Source organism: Trichomycterus rosablanca, chromosome 26, assembly GCF_030014385.1.
Source record: "Trichomycterus rosablanca isolate fTriRos1 chromosome 26, fTriRos1.hap1, whole genome shotgun sequence".
Taxonomy (NCBI): Eukaryota; Metazoa; Chordata; class Actinopteri; order Siluriformes; family Trichomycteridae; genus Trichomycterus; species Trichomycterus rosablanca.
The window spans coordinates 5,886,443-5,912,726 of NC_086013.1; the positions used below are offsets into that span (position 1 = coordinate 5,886,443).

The 26,284-nt window shown below is 40.5% G+C and overlaps 1 protein-coding gene across 4 annotated transcripts in view; it reads right to left on the reverse strand.

The window, feature by feature from the left end:
- Positions 1-1,651: 1,651 nt before the first annotated feature.
- pik3r1 (phosphoinositide-3-kinase, regulatory subunit 1 (alpha)) overlaps positions 1,652-26,284 on the reverse strand; it is a 35,623-nt gene continuing 10,990 nt past the window's right edge. The window contains exons 3-15 of one of the 4 annotated variants that reach the window (XM_062989074.1): positions 16,341-16,436; positions 16,184-16,258; positions 14,368-14,499; positions 13,289-13,490; positions 11,055-11,137; positions 6,350-6,452; positions 6,172-6,270; positions 5,440-5,620; positions 5,051-5,319; positions 4,775-4,951; positions 4,605-4,679; positions 4,335-4,505; positions 1,652-3,446 (exon numbers count right to left, since the gene is read on the reverse strand). In XM_062989074.1, the coding sequence (XP_062845144.1) occupies positions 3,257-3,446; positions 4,335-4,505; positions 4,605-4,679; positions 4,775-4,951; positions 5,051-5,319; positions 5,440-5,620; positions 6,172-6,270; positions 6,350-6,452; positions 11,055-11,137; positions 13,289-13,490; positions 14,368-14,499; positions 16,184-16,258; positions 16,341-16,436 (1,853 nt within the window). In that variant the 3' untranslated portion in view covers positions 1,652-3,256. Of the gene's footprint in view, positions 3,447-4,334; positions 4,506-4,604; positions 4,680-4,774; positions 4,952-5,050; positions 5,320-5,439; positions 5,621-6,171; positions 6,271-6,349; positions 6,453-7,535; positions 7,738-7,758; positions 8,415-8,921; positions 9,275-11,054; positions 11,138-13,288; positions 13,491-14,367; positions 14,500-16,183; positions 16,259-16,340; positions 16,437-26,284 lie in introns of those variants that run through there. The other 3 variants (XM_062989076.1, XM_062989077.1, XM_062989075.1) reach the window with 3 other exon arrangements.

Sequence of the window (26,284 nt, forward strand, 5' to 3'; positions counted from 1 at the left end):
GACCGTTTCTCACGCAATGTCATCTGAGCACACATTCAGTAGGGCTTTTCGAGATATCCCGAGATTCCCTGAATCTTTTTACAATATCATGCAAAGTAGATGGTGAAAGATCTTAATTATTTGCATTCTCTCTAAATTGATTGACGATTCTCTTACAAAGTTTGGAACACAGTGGTAAGCCACCAGCCATTGTTGTACAAACGGAGCCGTTGGTGGATCCTCCTTTTATAGAGAATCATGATTCCCTTACCTGTTACCAATTTACCTGCTTATTGTGGAATGTTTTAAAACAGTGTAACTTTTTACTCTTAAAGTGTAAATTTTGCCTGTCCCAACTTTTTCAGTGTGTGTTACCGGCATAAAATTCTAAATGTCTTTATACTAATAAACTACAATTAAGTTGATCAGTGAAAACATTGGAATGCTTTTCTTACTACTTTTATGAGTAAAATAAAGATTTAAGAGAATTAACAAACGTCCAAACCGATGACTTATTTATGAGGTTATTACCCAAACAAGTGTCTGCTAAATATAAGAGTGAACTCGGAGTTCCCCTAAAACACAGCACCAGAGCACGTTTCAGTTAGAACTTCCTGTCTGCTGCATGCTTAACACAACAGAGGGATGCTGGACCTCCGTTTCTTGCAATTATTTGCAATTCTAGGCATTAAGAGCTGTTGATAAATTTATTAAGAAACCAAATAGAAAAAGGAGTTCACTTCCTAAGAAACTAAGAGTCCAGAATAAATTACCAGCTTGTTATTTAGCTACATTAACATGTCTAACTTGTCTTTTAATGGTTTAAAAATTATAGCTATATACACACTGATCAGGCATAACATTATGACCACCTTCCAATATTGTGTTGGTCCCGCTTTTGCTGCCAAAACAGCCCTGTAACTGCGATACACCGTGTATTCTGACACCTTCCTATCAGAACCAGCAGTAACTTCAGCAATTTGAGCTACAGTAGCTCGTCTGTTGGATCGGACCACACGGGCCAGCCTTCTTCTCCCCACATGCATCAACGAGCCTTGGCCGTCCATGACCCTGTCGCCGGTTTACCACTTGGAGATGCTCTGCCCAGTCGTCTCGCCATCACAATTTGGCCCTCATCAAACTCGCTCAAATCCTTACACTTGTCCATTTTACCTGCTTCTAACACATCAACTTTGAGGATAAAATGTTCACTTGCTTCCTAATATATCCCACCCACTAACATGTGCCGTGATGAAGAGACAATCAGCGTTATTCATTTCATAATGTTATGCCTGGTCGGTGTAAGTTGTGAAACCAAATAGCATAGCTTGTTCTGCAGTCAATCAGATAAAGGCAATTGTGCCACTGCATAATTAGGGCTGTGTTTAGTGTATTAGCATTAACAATATTGTTACAGTGAGGGTGCTAAAAGCAAACCTGGTGTTAATTAATAAAACATGAATTCCAGACAAACACACACATACTCCCAACTCTGTGATGTAAACACACACAAAGGCCCTGTTCCAAACTGCATGTGACAGTAATGCAACAGAGGTCCTGCATTATTAAGCCAGTAAAGGACTATTATTTGAGATACAGCCACGACTAGTTATAGGACCTCTATTAAACCTCTGGTGCCTACTGTAACAAAAACAAGCTCCCAAACTGGAAATTGGTGTCACAATGGTGTTTATTTATGCAAAATATCATTGGATGCATAACTGCAATATAGACACGATTCAAGCTGGAGGCAAATCCTTATGGCAAACAGACTTCACCAGTCATAAAGCTTGAGAAATCGAACGACAGCGATGAATTGTGGCCACCGAGCTGGCAGTTACAAATGAAAGTAACTTGAGTTTCTTTGAAATGGTAAGGCTACCATTTATTAGAATTAAGTGAAACCAGAATATAGGTGCAATTCAAAATAACAAAATGACTCACTCATGTAAACACTAGTACATTTTTCTGATACAGAAAAACATCATGGATAAGGAACGTGGGGTGGCGTTTGTACCACTTGAATATGACAGTATAGTCTCGGACTTGCCTTATTCCACATTTGTGGAACATGTACCACAAACACAATGGCTTAACAAAAATTCATTAGACTGAAAAGATGTGAAGACTTTAAACTGATCAAACGTTCAGATATATTACCGGAACTACTGAAAAAAAAAGCAGCACTACTGTCCTACAGGCTCTGCCTAGACAAAATGAGCTGAACGTGAAAAATACTCGTTTAATCTTATTAGCTGTAAATAGAGATTTGTAATAATAAAGTACTTTATCATTTGTTGTAAAACTGAAGTCATCTTTGATTCTTAACATCCGTTTACTAACATAAAAAAGACTTCAAGCTTTAAAAACCAAAAGAAAGTTTATATTATGGATAGCAACATGTAAAATAAAAAAAATCACAACTCTGGCATGAAGAACAAATCTTGCATAGCACATTAGAATACAACAGAAAGAACCGAGCGCTAATTTTGGTACAATATTCATCGTTTCATCGTTTTGAATATCTCCTTATGTACAGCGTGTAAGTCCGTCTAGGGTCCTTTCGCTTTGCCTTGCTTGTCCGTGAGAGAGAGAGAAGTCGTCTCTGTAATGCTTACAAAAGTAAATGCCACGCATCCTGTCGTCCTCTTTGTTTTGCTCGTTCGAGATTTGACGTTCACTAGTTCAGTTTTGAAGTCCTCTATAAAGGAAAAGAAAATATACTGATTTGAAAGTGCTATCTTGCTACATTGATCAGCTGATTCCATGGTCTGTTCATGTTCATGAAGGTTTCCTTCCTCATGTCGTCACCTTGAACGCCCCATGGACGAATAGCTTTAATATACTGTGAGTTTTGGTCACATTATGCCCGCGAACACATCCACTTCTCTCGCTCGTGTACGCGCGTGTTTGCGCTCCGAGTAGCGTGAAAAAGATGCACCCCAGAGGTTCTCATAGTCACATTTCAGCAGCAGGTAAAAAGCTTTGAAATGAACAAGCACCGATTACGAAAGGCCTCCAGAAGTCCTTCATTTTGTGAGAGAGATATTAGAAGATATTTTGTCCTCCTCTTGACTGCCAAAAAAAACCAACATTCAAGATTCTGGACTGGTCACCAGTTAAAACTCCCCTTTTAGGTTGAGTTTTGTCCGCCAGCCATGGGTGAAAGCCAGCCGTCTATCCTGAAACCAAAGTGGAGGCGCTGCTGCAGGAGCCGAGACCTTCTTCTAAGCTTCCGTCTGTCAAGAGTGTCCCATTGAGGTTCGTTGTCCGGTCCTCACCGCCTCTGGTGTGCGTACACTGGGTACGCTAATGTGACATTCAGAGAGTCATTGTGCTGAACCAGGGATGTGTGCTGGTAGTGCAAGACGAGTTCTTTCAGGGAGCCGTACAAGTTGTAGGGCTCCGCGAAGCCGAAGCCTGTGGGAGTTTTGTTGATGACGCAGTGCTTGACCTCGTTATCCACGCTGCAACAACAACAAACAGACAACGATTATTAGAAAGTGTGCTCAAATGAACTGTTATACAAGTCTGCTATACACCGATCAGGCATAACATTATGACCACCTCCTTGTTTCTACGCTCGCTGTCCATTGTATCAGCTCCACTTCTTCTTCAATGATCAGGACCACTACAGAGCGATAGATGAGCGGCCGTCTCTGACTTCACATATACAAGGTGGGCCGACTAGGTAGGAGTGTCTAATAGAGTGGACAGTGAGTGGACACGGTATTTTAAAAACTCCAGCAGTGCTGCTGTGTCTGATCCACCCATACCAGCACAACACACACTAACACACCACCACCATGTCAGTGTCACTGCTGTGCCGAGAATGATCCACCACCTAAATAATACCTGTTCTGTGGGGGTCCTGACCATTGAAGAACAGTGTGAAAGCAGGTTAAAAACGTATGTAGAGAAATAGATGGACTACAGTCAGTAATTGTAGAACTACAAAGTGCTTCTTTATGGTAAGTGGAGCTGATAAAATAGACAGTGAGTGTAGAAACAAGGAGGTGGTTTTAATGTTATGGCTGATCAGTGTATCAGTGCTGTCACTGCAGAGAGAAGAGAATGAGTAGCCCAAATGCAAAACCCACACTGACTAAAATTTTACTGAATAGGGGCGTGTCTCTGATGAGCCTGCTTTAGCAACCCTAGCATTTTTTTCCATAACGTGCTACACCAGTAAATAAAGAGACCTGGACTAAATATAACAGCATGCATCTTTAAGACTTACACCAATGCATACTGAGGCAGTGAATCATTGTGTAAACCTAAACAATATATTAAATCGCAAAATACTACTAATAATACTATGATTTTAATTTAAAATGAATTTAAAAGCAACATACACGACACTGCAGGCGTAGCAGCCCGGTTTGCTGCTCTCTCGGACCAGGAATGTTCCGTTTCTTTTGCCACGCAGTACAGCTTCAGCCTGGGTGCGGTTAATGTTGCCCAGTTTCCAGGCGCGCTCGTCGTGATGTGGCAGGTCCTCGTCATCCTCCACCATCGAGTATTGACTGTCAAAAAAGTTCAAGGGGTAAGTGTCTGTGCTCATTTTTTAAACAACATGCCATGCCATGCTATAGAGCATTTGCTTTGACAGAATTGATACTCACTCTTCCTGGTTTTCGTTTTTTATTCCCAGCCACTCGTTGAGCTTCTTTTGCCTGACGCCCTTTTGTGTCAACCAACTAAGGATCAAGAGGAAGAGCACGTGTCACATTGGTTATCAACCTGAGAAAACAGTTAACACGTACATGGAGCTTATGGAGGTGGAGGGACTTACAGGAGATACTGATCCCTGGTCTTCCTGAGCTGGATGAGGTCGGGCTTTATGCTGTTCATCTTCTTGTCGATCTCTCTGTAGTCGGCTGCCTGCTTCTTCAAGTCTTCCTCCAGACGACGTTTGCTGTCCACGATCTCGCTGATCCTGGACTTCAGCTTCTCATAGTTTCCCATGATCCTAAAAGAGAGTGCCTATTACAACCTGAACTAGGTACAAAAAGTACGAATCGCGTTCACTATCGGTCAATTCTTTGCACGTCATGCAGCATTTACGCACCTCTGGATCTCTTTTTCATTGCCCTCTCTTCTGAACTTCTCGATGTACTCTTTGCTGTAGCGCTCCTGAGTTTGACACTGCTCCTCAAAGATCTTGATGGTCTCGTTGAAGGCTTCGATAGCTGTCCTTTTCATCTGGATCTCCTGAGACGTTCTGGTGTACTCCTCGTACAGTCGGTCATATTCCCTGTTTTTCTCTTGGTACTGCAAATGGTATTCGTGCAATTTCTTGCCCACAGCTTCGACGTTGTCCTCTTTTACTACCTGATCCTAGTAAAGACAAAAGATGTTAAAATGTTATGCAAATGACTACCAACGTGTAATTTATTTTCAGTAAGATTTTTATTTTCACACACACACACACACACACACACACAAGCTTAAAATTACCTGCTGGTGCTTAGACACAGGATACAGCAGTTTCACATCTAGTTTGGGGTTGTACTGTGCAAGCGATTCGTGCCGGTAGTGATTAATCAGCTCGACCACCGAGTTAAAAGTCAAAGGATCTGAGAAACCATATTTCCCATCGTGATGAAATATTTTGATCAGCTTGTTGTTACCTCCTTTTCTGTAAACCAAATTAAAACAGAACGGTTTTAATTATGAAACAAAACGCATCATGTGATTTTAAAGCACTTTTCATGTTTTTTGAACATTCATTTATTGACTGTTCAACTATACAGGCAGATAAAACTTAAGAAAACATTTTATTTACATCAATTTTCAAATAGTTTAATATGAATTCTAAGAGCCAGGTTCTTAATAAAGCAATGACAATGGTCAGTAGTACAAATTCATACAAACGTAATTTCTGAATGATTAGGCTGGTTTAGTTTACTATGTCAGGTGAACTACATGAATAAAAATCTCAGTAAATGAGAATTTATCCTATGTGATAGAGACATCATACTACATGGATTAGATCTAACAATTTTTGGTTGAAGTGATCCTGGTAAATTCAGTTTAAAATACATTTAATTCTAAACTATATAAAACAAGCACAACCCCATTTAAATACATACATATTTCATTACACACTTAAACCAATTTTAGACATTTAAATAGTAAGAAGGAATATAAGGTTCAGAAATGAATATAGTTCATGGCTGTAAAAATTACCTTAAAGTAAGTGTGTAGTCGCCGTGCATTTTAGTGGAGGCATCTCGAACTAAAAACGTTCCGTCAGCTGTGTCTCTCAGCTTCTCGTTGACCTCCTCCCTACACGAGAGAAACCAAGGTTTAGTATGTTGAAAGAATGTCCTAAGCTTCCACGTTCATGTAGGAAACTTGTACTTGCCTTGAAATGTCACCCCAGTACCATTCAGCATCTTGCAGAGCCATGTTGTTGTTCATACCGTTGTTAGTGACAGGGGTCGGCTTGGGTGGTTTTGGAGGTAGTGCTGTGGAGAAAGGAACCCGGGTTAATATAGGGCTGCTCTGATTTACATGCAAATGCACCGGCTCCATTCGAGGTCATTTACATATGAAATGCGCTGAGGCGAGTCTTAACCTGCACGTCTGGACATGTCCACATGACCTGAACCTAGAGCCGAGAATTGGACTTTTCCTGCTCTGGAGTGGAATCGGAAAATAAGAAGCCTGCTGAGTGACGGCTTAATTCAACTCAGCTCCAACCTCCTTTGTACATGCATGCATTTATTTTTCTACAGCTGGAAGGCTGGTAATGACTGAGGGTGAGTATGATGGGGGGAAAAAAAACCACCACATTTTTATTGCTTTTTTTAATTTTTTTAACTAAAGCAGAGGAGGATGCAGCAATAAATTACAGCAGTGGTACACATGCAGCAGCAGTAATACACACCGTGTATTGACCACCTGACAGAATCATATAGCCAGTTTATGACCAAGTGGGACCGAGAGCGGGATCCATTTGCGAATGATGAATGACATCATGGTCAAAAGCAAAGATGTGCAGATAGGCTGCTAATACGCCGCAGCACGCACTCTGAAACGCTGCTCTCTTTCACCAGCCATTGAGAACGTGTTGCATCATCGGTAACAGGAAAGGAGCGCAAGCGATTGGCTGGTAGGCTGAGTGACAGAGAACCGTGGGGGGAGTGTGGTCTCTGTGGAACATGAGGCAGAGCTTCAGCACTGGGCTATTTTTATCCCCATCATCTACCTACACTCCCCTTTGTTCACTTCAGTAACTAAGCACAGGCAATGACAGTTTGACCATCTTTGTTTTATGTGCTATACATCAGAGCATATAACAAAATGTACAAATGCACAAAGCCAAATGATTAAATGATTAAAAAAAAAAAATGCATGTATTAGCAAAAGTAAACATTTTGCATACAATTAATAAAACTATACATTATCCTCACAGCTGTGCCAGCTTACATGAACATGCTCACGTTCAAATCAATTATAAAAAACAGGCATCTACTTATTCAAAATCAATCTAGAACTATTATATCAGCTGGAATTGATGACATGTCACAACATGTCTAGCAGTTTACCTGATTGTTCTACTTCTAAGAAAAACTGCATCAGTCGCAGAGCTTTGATCCAATCCCAGACAATCCATCATCACCTCACAGTTAAATATGTGGCGCATATCTAAGTAAACCAACATGCAATTTTCCAGCCTCTCGAATATGACTCAGCAAGTCATATTTCTCGACCCAGTTTTACGGTTTCACAAAATCACAAAAACGCAGGGTTAAACATTACATCACTCACCCCAGCCAATGGCGATGCAAGACTGTTGCTAGCCACTCCTGCATTATCATCTGCCCCTATAACGCTAATTCTCCTGAACGAAATGACGCCACTGTAAAACCACGTTTATTCCAGCTCGCAGAACGAAAGCACAGTACGGATCTCTGCTCAGTCCTTCAATACCATCCGCCTCCGTAATGTCTGACCGATGCGCAGTGGACCGAAGTACTAGTTCAGCAGAAGAAGCTCTCTGGTGTGAACCGCACGGTCGCCCAGCATCGTTTCGAGTGAAAAGAGGATCTGGTACTTGGTCTCCTCCTCTAATCTCCTCCCTCTCTTTGCTCTTACAGGTCTCCTTGGCCCCTCCTCTAAGCCAGTGGGGTGGCTGTAACCAGCCTCTGTGCTGGCAGGCAGACAAAGGCTGTACATGCTGATTGCTGTCACAGAGGCACGTAGGCAGCTGCTACGTCAAAGCACATGGCCCGGTCACAGGCGGACAGGAGCTCGCAGATGCCTCCAGTAATCCCATAATGTGAAGCTCACGGAGGGGTGAAATCTAACGGACTGAGAGAAGGGAGCCACCTGAAATAGCCACAGTTCTCTAGAAGAAGCTCCAGTTACGTGGCCTATTGTGCACTACGGTTCAAAGTGCAGAGGCCCAGTGAAAGGCTAGCTCCTGAACTCTTGAACGTGTTAATACCGGTTTTACTGGTTTAATAGAAAACCTCAGTTCTTAGACTTCAAAAAAACTGAAGCATGAACGTTTAATGAAGATTTTAGCAATCGAACACAGTTACTGATGTGTTAAAAAGGCATTGATCAGCTGAGCTCATGAATAACTACACACGTTCTACACGCGCTTAGACGTGTTGAGACCGGACCCAGACTGAGTAAACTGGTTAGCCTGCTTTTTTCTGACACGGTGTACTCAGTCACAGTACCTGCATTTATCAAGCATCTGTAAAGGCACTGACAGGCATGGCACTAAATGCCCCACAGTATTTCTCTGAACTTTCAGAAGTTTCAGATAAGAAAACCTGGTCTGACTACTGCGGCAACCAGCACTGTCCAAAACCAGTCCGACTACATTAACACCAAGGCAGTCATGCTTTAAATCTCAACCAGCCCTGGTTTTCTTTCTCAGTGTCAAGACCAACACAACATTATTTAAATAAATCACTTACATTGCAAATTATGCATGTTCCACAGAGACACCAGTTCAATTAGATGAAGTATGTACAATCCATTCGATGTTCAATTTCCAGTTATTAAAATGCAAAATGACAACATCCGAAGTTCTTAAGAGAAGTCCCAATCTTCCAGAAGAAGCAATCTGGACCTTTCTCACAGCACCCGAACAAGCTGACTGTGGTAGTGGAAGCAAAAACTGGGTAAATCAACAGATGAATTGTCTTGAAACTCAGTACGCAATAAGCGGTAAGATAAGCTAGTTAATGACAACTGGCCCGCGGGTGAGTGGTTAATGATTTCTGGAATGGCCGGTCCTTGCACTAGTCCTTTCAGACAGCCAGCTCTCAGCACTGTGCTGGCTTAAAGACACCGGTCTTATGATTAACTCGCTCTGGTTTAAATATTTGCTGAGCTGGGCAGTTTTAGGAGGGACATTCAGCGCGGAAAGGAGGGGTGTCCGAGGGTGGACTGAAGCCCTAGAAAGCGTGTGTATTTTTAAAAGTGTGTGTGTGTGTGTACAAGAGATCAGTCACTGCTTGCAAACTGACGAGGGTTCTAGGGATCAGATGCCGCTTCCAGCCAACCAACTCTAAGTGGGGCTTTAGCCACCAGCTTAAAAATAGCCTGCTTGTAACTGGGACCAGACAGACATGTACAGCCTGACCACAAACATACACAATTTCAGTCTGCACCGCCACATTTGTCGACAACAAGTAAGGTTGAGGAAAGTGATAGATGAAGAAATGTGAGGGCAGCGAAGAAGCATGCACAGTCATCCGATGCCTCGCGATATGAAAAAAAGAGGACTTATCAAAAATAGAATTCGATTCCGCTGGTTGACATAAAGGAAGCAACTTGAATCAGTAAAGATTGAACTAAGCAGAAAAGTTTCTTTCTTTTATTTTCTTTTTAACGCCGTGTTTACTCTTGTGAGTTATATTCACGGCAGGAAAGGTTTTGTATCGGTTACGTTGTCTCTGATATTATATGTATATTCCTAATTTAGTAATTGTAATGAATTTTAAAAGTTTTTCTGTTTTTCCAAGGTTAAAAATGTCTTCCATTGTTCCAGTTATGGATCATTTTCGTCTTTCCCTTTGATATTTAGGGCACTCAGTCAATATGTGTTTAATTGTGATGCGTAATTGGCAGGATTCACATTGCGGGGCATCCTCCCCTTTTATTAAGTGGGAGTGTGTAAGGCTGGTGTGTCCAATGCGACATGTGGAGTAGATAACTTGATCTTTACGTTTATCTGGGTATGATTTCTCAGAAAAGTTTTTAACTAATGGCCAATCCACTAGGAAAAGTGGTAGCCTAGTGGGTAGAGCTTTGAGCCATCAACCGGAAGATTGGTGGTTCAAATTCAGGCTCTGCCATGCAGCCACTGTTGGGTCCTTGAGCAAGGCCCTTAACCCCTTCTGCTCCAGGGGCACCGTACGATGGCTGACCAGGTGCTCTGACCCCAGCTTCCAAAACAAGCGAAGAAAGAATTTCATTGTACTGTACAACTGCATATGTATATATGACAAATAATATATATTATTAATAGACATAATAGTATATCTTCTATATCTTTAATCCTGGCAGTGCTGTATGCAGTGTAACACTACTAAACCACACTTAGCTTCCCTCCTTAAACCTTACGTGACGACTGGATTAATACGAATTCAAGCCACATCAGAACTGGAGTGCATTCTCACCTTAATCTGAGATCAGTTTTGGATGTGTATGTGTGGATGCAGTAATAAAAAGTAATTGTGAAGACAATAAAACTAAAAATAAAAATGTAAAAAAAAAAGTCACAGTCATGAGCTGCAGTGCAGAGGCTGCTGCTGCGGTAGTGCCACTGCTTTCACATTCAAACCAGCAGACATGCTAATAATAGAAATAGCTCTCTTGCTCTTATTCTCATTCACAGTCCACAGAATGCTTACTTAACGCTAACCTAACAAAAAGAAACTCACCAAGTGACTAGATAACACAGATATTACTGACATACACGTTTTTAAAACCTCTCTCAAGCAATATGGAACATAACATCACTGCCAAACAAGCAACACAGTATCAGTATGTAGAAGCTCAGGCTTTTAAGGTGGTTTGCAATAGCATAAAGGTTCATTTACCTGGAGCTGCCTGGCTGCTGCTCCATTCGCTGGTCACCAGGACTTCAATAACTCTAATGTGGGACTCTGGGATGGGCTCACAGCTATAGGAAAAAAAGAAAGAATGAAGATCAGTAAAGAAAATCATCTGCATTTATCTTATGTAACATAACTTTAGGGCTGCACAGTTAATTGTATTTTAACTGTTGGTACATTTTGGCTCACTGAGTTTGATGTGGTTTGCTGGGGTAGCTTAGTTTGGAACAGTTTCTATTGACTGGTGCATTAAACCATTTGCATCCAGTTAATTTGGTTGCATATTGAAATGTCATATGTATAATGTCAGTTATTAGATCAAACTAAATTAGTCTTAGTCTAGTCCTAGTCTTAGTTTTAAAAGTACAATATACATGTATAAATATCTAATTTTCTGTTGACTTATAATGACACAACAATAAAGCTTAATAAATAAACTGGCTAAGTAACTGTGCTGAATCACTGTGGTTTTAATATTAAGTGAATGCTTAATGATCCAGAGCATGAAGCATGAATAAAACAGTGGTAGTGGTAAGGTACTAGACTAGTGATCAGAATGTCGCTGGTTCAAGCCCCACCACCATAACATGTAATTTTTTATAATATAGCCTATATAATTAATTTTATATAACTGTTGTATTGATGATTCACAGCGATATTTTGCTAGTAATTTGTAAAAGTGTATTATGTAAAACAATACATAAACATCTATCCTATGTAAAAAGCTCATAAATGCCCAGTTCATGAGTCAGAATACAATTGCTCCTCATATTTAACCTTGACGCCCCAAAAAAGAACACATGGAGTTCAGGCATAGATAGAGGCATGGCCCTAATAAGCACTTGTAAGAAACTGCTTATTTATAAAGTATAATGACTGGGACACTCTATAAATTCATACACGTTAACTAACTTAATATAAAGTAAATGGACAACATGTATTTTAAAGCACTATCCATCCAGCCATTAACCCATCCATCCATCTATTTATTAACTCCACGTTTACTCTTGTGAGTTACGTTCATGGCAGGAAAGGTTTATGTGGGTGCTTTGTATCCGTTAGGTAGTCTCTGATATTATGTGTGTATTCCTAATTTAGTGATAGTAACAAAGTTTAAAAGTTTTTTGGTTTTTCTAAGGTTAAAAATGTCTTTCATTGTTTCAGCTATGGAGAATTTTTGTCTTTTCCTTTGGTATTTAGGGCACTCGGTTAGTATGTGTTTAATCGTGATGGGTATTTGGAAGGATTCGCATTGCGGGGCAATTTTAAAGCACTAAAATTTAAACAACATAAGCTAGGAAAAGGGATAGAGAATGAAGTTTGATGGACAAGCCCAAAAAGAAACATTTAGTTTTAATACATACCCTTGTATATGCTTATGAATACATAATTTTAGTTGATATTCATTAGTAAACATTATATGAGTAAATTTATTGTATACGTTTACAATCAGGCATACACTATGTGGCCAATCATTCATGGACACCCAACCACATGATTCGAGTTCGAGTGTTTTAGCTACACACATTAATTACTTATTTCTTTATTAATATTTTAACATCATGTTTTGACACTTTGGTTACATTCATGACGGGACAGGTAGTTACTAACCGGTTACACAAGATTCATCAGTTCACAAGTTTAATGTCAAACACAATCATGGACAATTTTGTATCTCCTTTGTATTCACCTCCCTTGGATGTTTTTGGAGGAAAGGGAGAACATGCAAACTTCACACAGAAAAGATCCGGACCACCCCACCTGGGACCCGGACCTTCTTGCTGTGAGGCTACAGTGCTACCCACTGAGCCACCGTGCCACACATTGATTATATGAAATGAATAATATACTTTGTGGCAACAGTATGTGCCAGGCCTATTCTATTCCAGTATGACCAGTGTACAAAATAAGCTCCATATAGTTTGACATGTTTGATGTGGTTGAACCAGTGACCACAGGCACACTTTAAAACCCAAAGAGAGGAGTGGGAGGTCTACTTCACATTACTGAAACTGGATCTTCAAAGAATTCATGGTCAGGTGTCCACATACATAAAGTGCATGTAGTAATTTCACTGATATTATTTTGGGACATTTAAATGACAACCTTGCGAACACTGAGCGCATTACCTAGTGCAGCCATATTTACGTGTGGTGTGTGTGGTTTTCATGTATACCACTTGTATGCTAGGTAGTGTTTAAGAGCATGTGACTAGGCACCTGGACGTTTGATGTCGGAACAGTGCAGGGCTGAAGATCTCGGCAAGTGCATGGGCATTTAGCAGGTTAGCCGCTGAGGCCTGGCACACGTGCGCAAAGTGTCTCAGCAGGCACTGCAGCGTCAGCCAGTACTGTGGGGGCAGAGCAGAGGAACTGGCAACCCTCCGCAGGTGCTGTGCACACTCATCTGTGCCCTGAGCCTCTGTAGTGAACAAGAAAAATAAAAGACAAGTCACGAATTAGCAAAACTGCAGCACTTGCTTCGTCGAATGAGTGATATTCTACAAGGTGTAAATCAAACACAAAAAAGCAAAGACCTAAACGTTTTAACAGGCAGGTGGAAAATTGTGCTCTGGGTTTCAAACCACACGACGATCATGTGTGGCAATGACAAAGGAAAGCGAGACATACGGCACGCTGATTGGCTGACGAGTCTGATGCTGCAGATAAGCTTTCAGCCTTCTTTTAGACCCTATTAACCACAGAATCCTGTTTTATGCAGCATGACTATGATAGACTGAAGTCACTCTTCACACGCGCTCTCTTTTTTTGACACTCCCCTATTGCTATGAAGTTACATTTTTCTGTGTATTAGTTTCATTTTTCAATAACATGGCAGAAGCAAACACTTTTTTTTTTGCCTTTGGCTAAATTCAAACTGGTAAAATAGTAGACCAGTTGGAAACTGTTTACACTAGCAACATTTACATAACTGCCTAACACTTAAATTGCCAGAATGCACAGTTATTGGCTCAGGCCCATCTTCAGGCTGTTATGCAAAAAGAAACGGGATAACAGTCACATTACTGGCGCAACAAAAGAACAATTGTGGTCACAGCAAGCGGACTATAATAGAGTTTCAAAACAAGAGCACCACCATGTGGTACCTACTTCACATCAGTGGGGAAATTACTGCCAAGTTCCTTTCACAGTATTCTAAATGTTCTAATCAATGAATCTAAGTTTTATTTTTTGCACAAAATTGAGATCTCTTGACTAATTGTAAAAAGCAAGCTGTTTACAAAGCAACACACATTAGAAATTAGAAACAGTTGTAGTCCAGTATATTGTGTTCTTACCTTGGGCAATGTGTACCATCTCAGTGTAGATTGCAGAGGGAACGACAGGCTGGGGCAAATCCAACAGATAGCGTCTCAGACCATCACACAAGGTCTGCAGGTCTAGCTGCTCCAGATCCACCGGTGGACCATCTAATTTAAAAACAAACACTGTTAGAAGTTTGCAACTGATCGCTGTACAGTTCACACAAGTGGATCTCTTGCACTCAGGAGTCTTTTCAGTTGTTGTGTATTTTACACTACGTGACTGATCGGCGATAGGGGGTTTGACATTACACAATCTATTACCGTGAGGAATCTCGGACGAGTCTGTCTGGTCTCCCAGACTACGTTTTGTCACAAAAACAAACGCAAGAATGACGAGGAGGTTAACCATACTACGTCCAAAAATGCACGTCAACAATAAGCGAGCGACCAAAGCTTGTGAGCTGATGTGCAGCGTAAAAGCAAAGAGGAAAAATAAATGAATCGGAGCTGATTTGGCTACACGAACAGCATGGATTGTCTGTATTGTAGTGAGTTGGAGGTTAAGAAATATTTTTTGCAATGCAGTGTTGGTATTACGTTTTGTCGCGAACGATAAGGTCAGAAATACTGTAAAACGTGTGCATGTGTATTCTGATAGAAACTATATTATGCCCCTGTCCTACTGACATTTAGTATGCTAGATATATCTCTTCAGGCGAGCCACTCAGATAGAGTCGTTGAGCAGTTTACACAGCTTTCGAGAGCAAACATCGTGTAGTGTGAACTAGGCATAGGGTTCGAGATCAGATTCTATTGACATTCAGTTTGTTTATACTGTATCTTGAAAGTGCTTCATTTAGGGTTAGTCTAAACAGGTCAAACTTCTAAACTGACCTTTATGCCAGGGTGGGGTACAGAGTCACATTACGTAGTTGGTATTTAAAGCAAACCAGAATCAATGTGGGACTTTTTACACAGTACTTAATACTTCTAGTGAGAGCCGAATAAATCAAGCAGTATATCAAGAAAATCTGACTAAAGGTAAAGACACAAAAGCAAGTTTGAAATCATAAATTTAATAAAAATATAATACTTTTTCATTTTTTTCGTTTCAGGGTCGCCCCAGTGGATCATTCTGGTCGGCATACATGTATCGGCACAGTTTTCAAAGCTGTATGCTGTTCCTGACGCAACCCTTCTTATTTTATCCGTGCTTGGGCCTGGCACTGAGAGCGCACCTCTCAATGGCTAGGCTGTTCTGCCGCCCCACCTCCACCTCAGGCACTGCCAATCTATCTGTCTATAGCATGTCTGAGATTTACACCCCAGAGCTCAGAGGCAGTGGGCTAGCATATTTCACTGCTGATATTGTAATAGAAGTTACAGGCAGTTGTAACCTAGTGGTTAAGGCACTTGACTAGTAATCAGAAGGTCACTGGTTTAAGCCCCACCACTGCCAGGTCGCTGCTGGTGGGTCCTGGAGCAAGGTCCTTAACCCTCAATTGCTCAGACTGTATAATGTCACTATTGTATGTCGCTTTGGATAAAGGTCTCAGCTAAACGCCAAAAATTTAAATGTAATACAATTAAATAAAATGTAAGCAATAAGTATTTAAGCTATTTTTGAATGACCCCCCTAATTTACAACCATGTAAAATGGCATTTTGTTAGTTAGTTCAGACTGAGGCTGCATTGACGCAGATAACATTTATGAAAATGGCCCAGATTAAAATCTCAGTTTTTTTTGCTTTCCACAAATGTCACATACGAAGAAAAGGACTGCATTTGGGCTGCTTTTAACCATACTGTTAAACTAGCCTTAAAATCCATCACACAAAATGCAACTTACCCAGATCAAAACACTGTCGGACATCCAGTCCACCTCCAGCAGTGAAATTTCTGTACAGGGTCGGGTTGTCCAGACCTGCAAAGAGTACAATTAAGGTAAGAAGGATACACTAAAGAAGAACATGGCATAAAAAGAAGACTTAAAAAACTACACTTGCCTTTCCTTTCGATGGCCTCCAGCAGTTTAAGCAGCATGGGTGGGGCCATTTCGGGAAGAGCGAACTGCTCAGTCAGATCTAGCAAAGCACTGGGACCTGTGGAGGAAGAGCACAGAAAAGTGCAATTAAAATCTGGCGGTAAGAAAGCCAACACAGGCCTCTTTTACAAGCCTACCACCAAATCATTAAACGTCAAAGCTGGAACTACACAGAGTAAGGACCTTGCCAGGAATTTACCAAAAAGGCGTGTGGACCAGCTACCTTTATGAGTTTGTGTTGACTCCAAAAATGGCAGGGTGGAGATTTTTTGCAAAGCACATCTGGAATTGGTCAAAAGTGAACAGGGTGTGCAAAGAAAAGCACTCAATGTGAAAGTCAGAAGCTAACGGAAGGATGAAGGTAAAGGTGACTGGGAATTTTAGGAAAAACTGGCTGACTGGCCAACTTATGTGGAAAGAGCAGCACAGGTGCGCGTTTAAAAGGGCTGTGTGGCTTAAAGGATGTTTTATTTGGATTTACAGGCCGGTGTTTCAGAAGCATACACTTCTCACAAGCCTGTATACTGGCAGTGTTAAAGCTGTGTAATACACTGAGTGCTTACGAATGGGACACATTTACTGTTGCTTCTATTCTTTGAACTAAAACTAGTTTATGTAAAATTTATGTCATTGGTCCACAGACTTACGCCAAGTTCACACTACACGACTTTCCAAGTCGTCAGATCGCTGAACAGTTCACACTACACAACTGGATATCTATCGGGAGTCTTTCAAGGCGGTGGGGTTCACACTACACCATCTATCACCAACTGGAAACGCAGGTGAGCTTCTCTGGTCTCCCAGACTACATTTTGTCACGAAAACAAACGCGAGAGATGACGAAAAGTTTAATGATACCACGTCCAAAAATGCACGTCAACAAGTGGCGATGTGCAGCGTAAAATCAAGGAGAAAAACTAAATGAATCGGAGTTGATTTGGCTACGCGAACAGCATGGATTGTTCTATAGTGAGTTGAAGGTTAATAAATATTTTTGCAATGCAACGTTGGTAATATGTTTTGTAGAGAATGATAAACTATATTATGCCCCTGTCCCACCTTTTTACAACGCCTTCCCTGCGTTTCCCCTCACACCGTATCTTGCGTTCTCATTGGCTGTTCGATACCGCACTCATTGCCAGTTGCGCGACTCAGATCCAGATATTTGACAAGCTAGATATCTCACTTTAGTCTCCTAGCGCTCGGCGAGTCGCTCGAATCGAGTTGTCGAGCAGTTCACACAGTGATTGGGAGCCAAGTTTTGATCGCCGAGCGAATGCAGAGTTGCTCCCGAGCTGGCAAATCTAGCGTCGACCAGTCGGCGAGCGAAAATCAGGGGAAAAATTGTTATGTGTGAACTAGGCATAAGACAACTGTAGAATTTAAAGTGCCATTTGGGACAGACTCTTGTATATTATAATGTCTATCAACCACAAGTAAGTGATGCATCAATAAACTGTGCTAAAAATGTAACAAAATGCTTTAGAGACACTTAAGAACAATTTAAACTGCTACATTTGAAGAGTTTTATTTTTCATTAAAAAGCATCAAATGTATTACAAAAAACAATTAAAATACAAATGTATGGTCATTTCAAGTAATAGCTTGTTAAATGTTATTGTTTCTCACACCCAAAAGCACAGGACACATTGCCACATCAACATGTGTTGGTGATATCAAGTTAAAAGCTGCGACTGCAAGTTATTATTTTCCTAAGGTGTGGAAAGAAACAAAACAAACAGAAGTACTGTGCTGCCAAGTCATCCAAGGTGTAACCTTTACCCTACAGTTTCTGAGAACCAGCCTGCTGAACCTGGCTACAGTGGATAAGATGTCCGTCAGGGCTAATTTTATTCTCTCTGCTCTACTTAAAAGTTCCAATACGGGTCTAATTTGTTTTAGAGAAACACACTTTTTAAACAATGAACGTATAAATATTAAATGCAGATCCTCCCGACATATGATAGATTTATCACACAAGTTCTACACCGATCAGTTATAACATTAAAACCACCTCCTTGTTTCTACACTCAGGGTCCTTACACAGCGTATGAAGACCCCACCCACGTAGTCCGGTCATCCCGCCCTAGCAGAACCGTGTCTGCTGCAGGCACTGCCAATAATGCCCGCTAGATTGGTAGCAACGGCGAGTTTTGAATTGAGGAGTTTAGAATCTCGGCGCTGGTGTGCTGGCGGAATATCCCGCTGCGCCACCTGGACGCCTTTACAATATCTTTTAAATGTGTCAGGGCGTAGTGTGCCCTTACGGTTCCCCTCTAGTATTTGGTGCACACAGCTTAAAACTGGGGAAAAGCAACATCATTTATACATAAATGTGTTATTTATTTAACAGTAGTTCTTTCTGAATGTTCAAGGAGAAGAAAAAAGTCAACACTGAAAATGGCTGCTTGTTAACTCATTAAAATAATTTCCATGTGCAAAAAAACGAATGTGAAAAACAGGCGAATAAAAACCTGTTTAAAGTAAGCTTTTTTTTTTTACTGTAATAAGAACAGCATTTTTATTGAAATAACTAAACACAGAAGTACAAAGTCTGAGTTTACTAAACTATTCCAATTTGCTTTAATGGTACCAATTAAACCTTCTGTTATGTAAAGCCAACAAGCTGTGTATGTTCGGCCAACTTCATGGTATAAAGCTCAGGTCTCCTGAACTGTTTACAAGTGCTTCCAAAGAAACAAAAAAATACATATACAGGGTGCCACGATTTGAATCAGTAATTCATGTCAAATGAATCGATATTCACTAGGGATGTAACGGTTCACCACAATACAGTTAATAACCGATTCAAAAATTCCACGATTCAAATCGATTTGACATGTATAATAAATTGATATTCACTTAAAACAGCACAGGGCACTGGCGCTATACACCTCACCTGGTTAAACGTCACTGGCGCTATACGCCTGGATGCCAAATTCGGGGTTTTTCAGCCAAATTGGGCTTAATTTAAAATTGTTTGCACAGTTTGTACCTACCTCAGAAATAAAAGGGTATTCATTATTTAGATAAATAAACGATAAGCACAAATACAGTATTTTATTTTTTTGAGAGAAATAATCATCATTTGCCTTCAATTTCAATAAAAAAAAACATCGGGAAAAAAATCGTGTTGTAAACCCAGTATCGTGAATCGCATCACATCATGGGTAGAGTCCCTAATATTCACTTTAAACACCAGAGGCCACTGGCGCTATTCACCTCGCCTGGTTGACATCACTACACAGGATTTTGTACAGAATTTTCCAGCCAAATTTATTTATGTGAAATACTTTCTTTATTTGTATTATTCATTTATTTATATTATGTAGGATTTGTTTTAAAATTCATTTGTTTTTTTTGGTTTTTTACACAAAAAGGGAAATGTGCAGCATTGTTTTGCATAGTTTGTACCTACCTCAGAAATAAAAGGGCATTCATTATTTAGATAAATAAAATATGTTTTATTCTTAAGAGAAATAATAAAAGGAAGCTGTCTCAATTCTGCTTCAATTTCATTTTGTTTTTTAAAAAAAAAACGGGAAAAAATCGTATCGTGAACTCGGTATTGTGAATCGTATCGCATTGTGGGTAGATCATTACATCCCTATTAATTACAGAACTTCTTCATATCAGTTAAAATCATGTTTGTTTTGCAGTGTTAGACAAACACTAGGTGCCTGTGTAATAAGTGGTCGAGGTTTAGAAAAGAACTAAGGTAAGGTGCTTTTTGGAACACTTGTACAAAGACGCCCATTTCAACAGCAAATATATGTCAGTTAGCTTTGTTATGAGTTTAATTCACCTCTCTGGGCTAGTACTAAAACACTTCTTAAAATAACTCACACTTATTTCTATATTTTACACAGAAATCTCATTACATATTGTATTAAATTCTCTAAAAACTTAAATGAAATCTGTTTCATAGAGCCTCATGCATGGTCATAGTGGAACAAGTAGGAGGGTTGGGTTGCGTTTCTTTCTAGGAAAACTAGGTGACTCGATATCACTGGTACTCGGATCGCTTAGGTTAAATGACACTAATAAAAATTGGCGAGATGTTTTCGGCTCATTGCTTTAGCATTTCTCGGAAACACTCCTTTCCAGACCAAATGTAGAGAGAAAGAAGGTGACGCTGAAAGTTAAAGCCAGTCAGATGCTATCTTTATCCTCTTGATAATGATAATGATATCAGGTGTGACAATAAATGTGTTTACATGAACACAGTTTGAATCATCAGAATCTGGTAGTAATTCGATTACTCAAATAGCCACATATACACATAACTTTAATTATTATAAGGTCTTTTTTTTTTTTTTATGATGAATAATTTCATTAAACTAGCTTAATTTCTACTCCGTAATTAGTTTATTTATGTCATACACATGGGCAATAGACATGCTGCGTGTTGATGGGCCGGTAGTTGCAGCATAATGTTGTCTGAATCAGTTCTTCAATACATCATGCACCTGGACAAACCATGCATAGATTCAATTGCAATGTTAAAATGTGTTGCTGGTTTAAATACATACAGACTGTAAAAATGAGACTGTTTATCAGTTAGAAGAACAATATTGCAGTTACGTTCAATGACCGAGATGTTTTTTGAGCTATTGTTTGTGGTCTAAGTAACCTAATATGATTCTAAATGTTTTGCTTTCCTTCTTGTCATCCAGTTCCTCGGGTAGTTATGTCTATTTTTATTTCAAGCAACTGCTTTACCCTGGACAGGGTCGTGGCTGGTCCCATTCCAACGGAAAACGCTGTGTGCAAGGCAAGAACACCCTGGACAGGGTGCCAATCCAATGCAGAGCTTCGCCTATCCCCTAAGAATTTTTGTTAGAATGCAGAGTGGATATTCCGCTAGCGCACCAGTGCGGAGATTCTGAACTCTTCGATTCGAAACCCAGCGTTGCCACCGGTCGGCTGGGCACCGTCCAGTGGGCGTAATTGGCAGTGCCTGCAGCAGACACGTTTCTGCTAGGGCGGGTTCGTTAAACGCTGTGTACTAAGTAGGTAGCACTGTCGCCTCACAGCAAGGAGGTCCTGGGTTTGATCCCCAGGTGGGGCGGTCCGGGTCCTTTCTGTGTGGAGTTTGCATGTTCTCCCTGTGTCCGCGTGGGTTTACTCCGGGAGCTCCGGTTTCCTCCCACAGTCCAAAGACATGCAAGTGAGGTAAATTGGAGACACAAAATTGTCCATCACTGTGTTTGATATAACCTTGTGAACTGATTAATCTTGTGTAATGAGTAACTACCGTTCCTGTCATGAATGTAACCAAAGAGTGTAAAACATGACGTTAAAATCCGAATAAACAAACAAACAAATGAACAAACGCTGTGTAAGGACCCTAATTGGCAGATAGAGAGGCCCCTGTGCAGAATGCATAGGTGAAAAAGGGTCCCGTGCGGGTCGTCGGAGGCGTGAGCAGCAATATACCCTAAACTACGCTAAATTGGAAGAGAATGCATAAATAAAACAAATAGACAAAAAAAACAAAGAATGCAGAGTGCTTATGTACACAAGCATAGTTGCAGAAAACTCTGTATGCATGAGTAGAATAACCCACATATTGGGCAAAAATCCAGGTAGCTTCATCAAAATCAATCATAATGCAAATATGTGCCTAATTAAAGATAATTAAAGTATGCTGTCCACATGAGCATTAGAATAATCACATTACTGCCAGAATGTGAGCTTAATCTAATCATTGGTGCGCATGTAAGCACAATCACTGACTTCCTAAATTGAAGGTTGTAGTCTCCGGCATACATATAGAGCTTTTAGAAAGCCCATTTTCTATCAAAATACTATGTAACAGTCCGAAATGACTTGTAACATCATTCAGACACATTCTTCATTGCTGCATGTGCAATTGGTAAATAGCAGAATTTTATGAGCCACTCCAAGCAGAAATAAAGGTGCCTGTGCTCTCTAACCGGTCATGTGACATGTGATGCACACGCCACTTCCCGCCACCAATAGGAGAAGCTGCTCTGCTTTCGGTTACCACAGTAACAGGGAGGAACAGGGCCTCGGGAGCGAGTCGACACACGCCTCGGACTACGAACGAGGCAGCGCTCTCAGTTTTGTTCTGTAAGGTAGGCGAGAGGAGGACTGTATTTGCGGAACCTCTAGGTAAAGCTGGCCATGGCGTGCAGTGCATGCAGGCTTAGACGGTCTGTCTGAATCGGCCGAACTGCAGGGTGAGCTAAAGATAGCAGACCCACGAGCTAAATTAGAGGGTCCGATTGTGTAACCTGCTTTTCCTTAGACCCACAAATAAATGGGTTTTCTTAAAGGGCTTTTCAACGGTCACTGTAACTGTGCACTTTCTGGGGGAGTTCATTCACTTCCAAAAGATGATGCTTAAAATTAAATCGGCTGGTTTCAATTATGTTATTGTGTGTTTTTTAATCGAGTTCCAGCATTTGGCTGGTATACATTTAGTTTAAAGTGATTTTACATTTACATTGTCAGCATTTAGCAGATGCTTTTATCCAAAGCGACTTACAGTACCATGACAGTGTATTATCTAAGCATATGAAGGTTAAGGGCCTTGCTCAAGAGCCCTACAGTGGCAACCTGGCAGTGGCGGGGCTTGAACTAGCGATCTTTGGATTACTATTCGAGTACCTTAACAGCTAGGCTACAATTGCCCTTTTAAGAACTATTTAATTTTTTCTGGTCTTTACCTAGACATGTATGGTCTTTTAGAAGAACAGGTTTCCTTCAAGGTGACACTAGTTTAAACAAATGGAATGAACCAAAGGATGTGGCTTTTTATATGTTTTATTCTCTACTCAAGAAAGGAATATAAAAAGAAAGCAAACTACACAAGACTACTACACCGACTGGAGGACTTCAGAAGGGACCTTTCTATCAGTTTTACTATTATTTTCAGTTCTCCGTGTGCATATTATAGTTCTTCTTCGCCCTCGCTGTCTTCATCTCCCCTCCATTCAATGTGTTGCTAATCTGTCGATCAGACATGCTCAGCCTCCAGTAAGAAGATTTGCCAATTCAGCCCTGAGTCTCTGGAGGCGGCCAGTAATGAAAGACACATGTGTGCGTTCTCACGCACATGACCTCTTAAATAAGAGCGTTTTACTGCAGCTCCCAAAACCACAGCCCAGGCGCACACACACATAAACATGGAAAAAATATCAACTGCTTTTCTTAGGTTTAAAAGGGCCCTTTTTGTTGGGCTACAGTAATTCTGAATGCAATTAGTAACATTCTGTTTTTTTATTAAAAGCTAGAAAAATTTTATTTTCACTGTAAAGAAACTGACATTCCCTCTGGCTTAATAAAGTTTCCGCCTATACTTTAGTGATGGCATTTTGGTTATTTTCAGTAGTATAAAAAAAGTTAATAAACTGCTGAAATCAGGGCTCAAATTTTAACGATGCTGTTGGTAGGCTGAGCATCTATATGGACATTATTGGCTGTGTTTGACGGCCAATCCAGGGTATTCTTTCCTTGAGCCTATGATTTACAATGAAAGTGGACCTGTTGCCAACCTGACCAGAATGAACCAGTGGATGAAAAATAAATTAGGGTATAAAAATGTTTTTATTTTAATTAATTTAATTAATTGTACAAGAGGTATAAACAGAAGACTGACAAGCTCGATTTATATATATAATAATAATTATTATTATTTTTTTCTTTATGCTTTTTCTCCCTTTTTAGCGCATCCAACTGCCCGATTGCGTCATGCTTCCTCTCCACCAATGCTGATCCCCGCTCCGATTGAGGAGAACAAAGCTAACCCATGCCCCCTCCGACACGTGGGCAGCAGTGCAGTGCAGCTCAGCGTTGTGTACGCAGAGACGCACCCTGAGAGCACTCTTTTCTCATCTCCTTGCAGGAGCCATCAATCAGCCAGCAGGTCGTAATTGCACCATATATGAGAGAGCGACCCCAGCCGGCTTAGTCTCGCCCATTTCTGAAAAACAGGCCAATCGTTGTTCATGTGGCCGCTCAGCCTTAGTCGGTAGGCAGAGCTGAGATTCGATACCATGTATTCGAGATCCCAGCTCTGGTTCCAGAGTGTGTTTTTACCGCTGCGCCACCTGAGCGGCTTGAATTATATAATTAACCAAACAAACCAACCACTTTATAATTATGCTCATTTCAGCCTGCTTCACATATTAAATAAATGTGAATGTTTAACCTGCTTTAAAAGCTAATTAAAACTATTATTGATCTAATAAGCTGCTAAAAGTTGACAAATCTAGAATTTTATATTGAAACTATTATTTATTTCTTAAACACAGATAAAGTTGCACTGTACATTTTATTTTAAATGTTTGCACGGTGCTGTTAAACAAGCCAAAATGCTGCTAAATGTTCTGTGTGTAAAAGTTCAAATAAAAACAGCAGTTTTGCACAAGTGTGTTGTAGGTTCTGTATTTATTCCTTTAGAATATTTGTTTCACAGTCTGAGCATTGTTATTTAGATAGCTAGTTTAACCATGGTGCATTGAGACATGTATTATTACTGCTTAGTTGTTTGAGAGGAGAAATGACCGTATCGGACTGGTATCGGTAGATACTCAATTTGCAGTATCGGACATAAAAAAGTGGTATCGAGCCAGCCGTAGTAGCAATTAATAACTCCGTATTCAGCCTTTTAAGCATGTCCAGCTTATTAAACAAAGACCCACTTGTTCTGAATATGGTGCAGTGAAACAAAAACGTGTACAACTTCCAATCGTCTTAACACAAGTCGACTTCAGTTCAGTTATTTTTAGCATCCGTTTCAATAAATCCATTTTCCAACCATCCAGCTATTTGAAAACACGATATTTAGGGTGGTGGTGCTTTGTGGGATCATGTACTTCCACCACTTCCAGACATTCCACTACTGCAGCATTTCCTTTGCCTTACACTCATTTGCTATGCATAAACGACTGCACAACTTTCCGAGCCCTTCCCAAAGTATAAAAAAAAAAAAAAAAAAAAGTGTGGGAGTACAGACTGTTTCAACCTAAAATCTGGTTTTGTAGCCCAGTATGGCAGCCAAGATTTCTACGCCTTACCGAGCTCCTGATCAGTGCCATCTGCACAGAGACAATTGTAGTGGGTAAGCACAAAGCTAAATCTGTCTGCTGGGTACAAGTTGTCCAAGCTTGCCGACAGAAACGCGTACAGAAACATATAACCACAACTGCAGGCTGGTCACAGTCTAGCCACTAGGGCTCAGAATGTGGGGGGTGGAGGCTGTCCTTTCTGGACGCTCACCAAGCCAAAGCATTTGTTAGGGTCTTTTCCGGGGCAGAGGGTGTATTAAACACAAGGGTATATCTATATTGCTGTACACTGGGAAAAGAGGAGGACCATACAACCCCCAGCTGCTTATTCCTGGGCTCAGGGGAAAGTGCACATTCTTTGTGAAGTAACAATTCTCCTTCAGTGAGTGGTTTCGCACAGCAGATGTTCAACCAAGTGCTAAAGAGGCCCTGAGAAGGAGAGTCCTACATTATCTTAAACTCCAGCTACGCGACGTGTAGTCCTGTACTTCATTCTCTGTGTCTTGTTCCAACACCCTCTCAGTTTTCTTCCTTTCAGTTCCATACTTTTCAAGCACAACTTTTTTTTTAGGTGCATCTAAAATTTGGCCTTGTGGTGAGCCTCAATAGTTTCTTTCTTTCTTCCCTAGAGCCCAAGTGTTCCAAATTTATTTTAAGTGTGTCATCAGTGTAAGAAATATGGTTTCTATGAACTGCTTAACAAAACAAAAGATAAAGGCCTCTTAGACTTGCTCAATAAAGAAAAAAGCAAAAAAGGAAAACCTCTGACAAAAATTAACATAAAAGAAAAGCAACAGATCAAGTACCCTCATGTATTATGCCTTAAGGCAACAAACCTCTTATCAGCTTATAAAATAAAAGGCCTCAG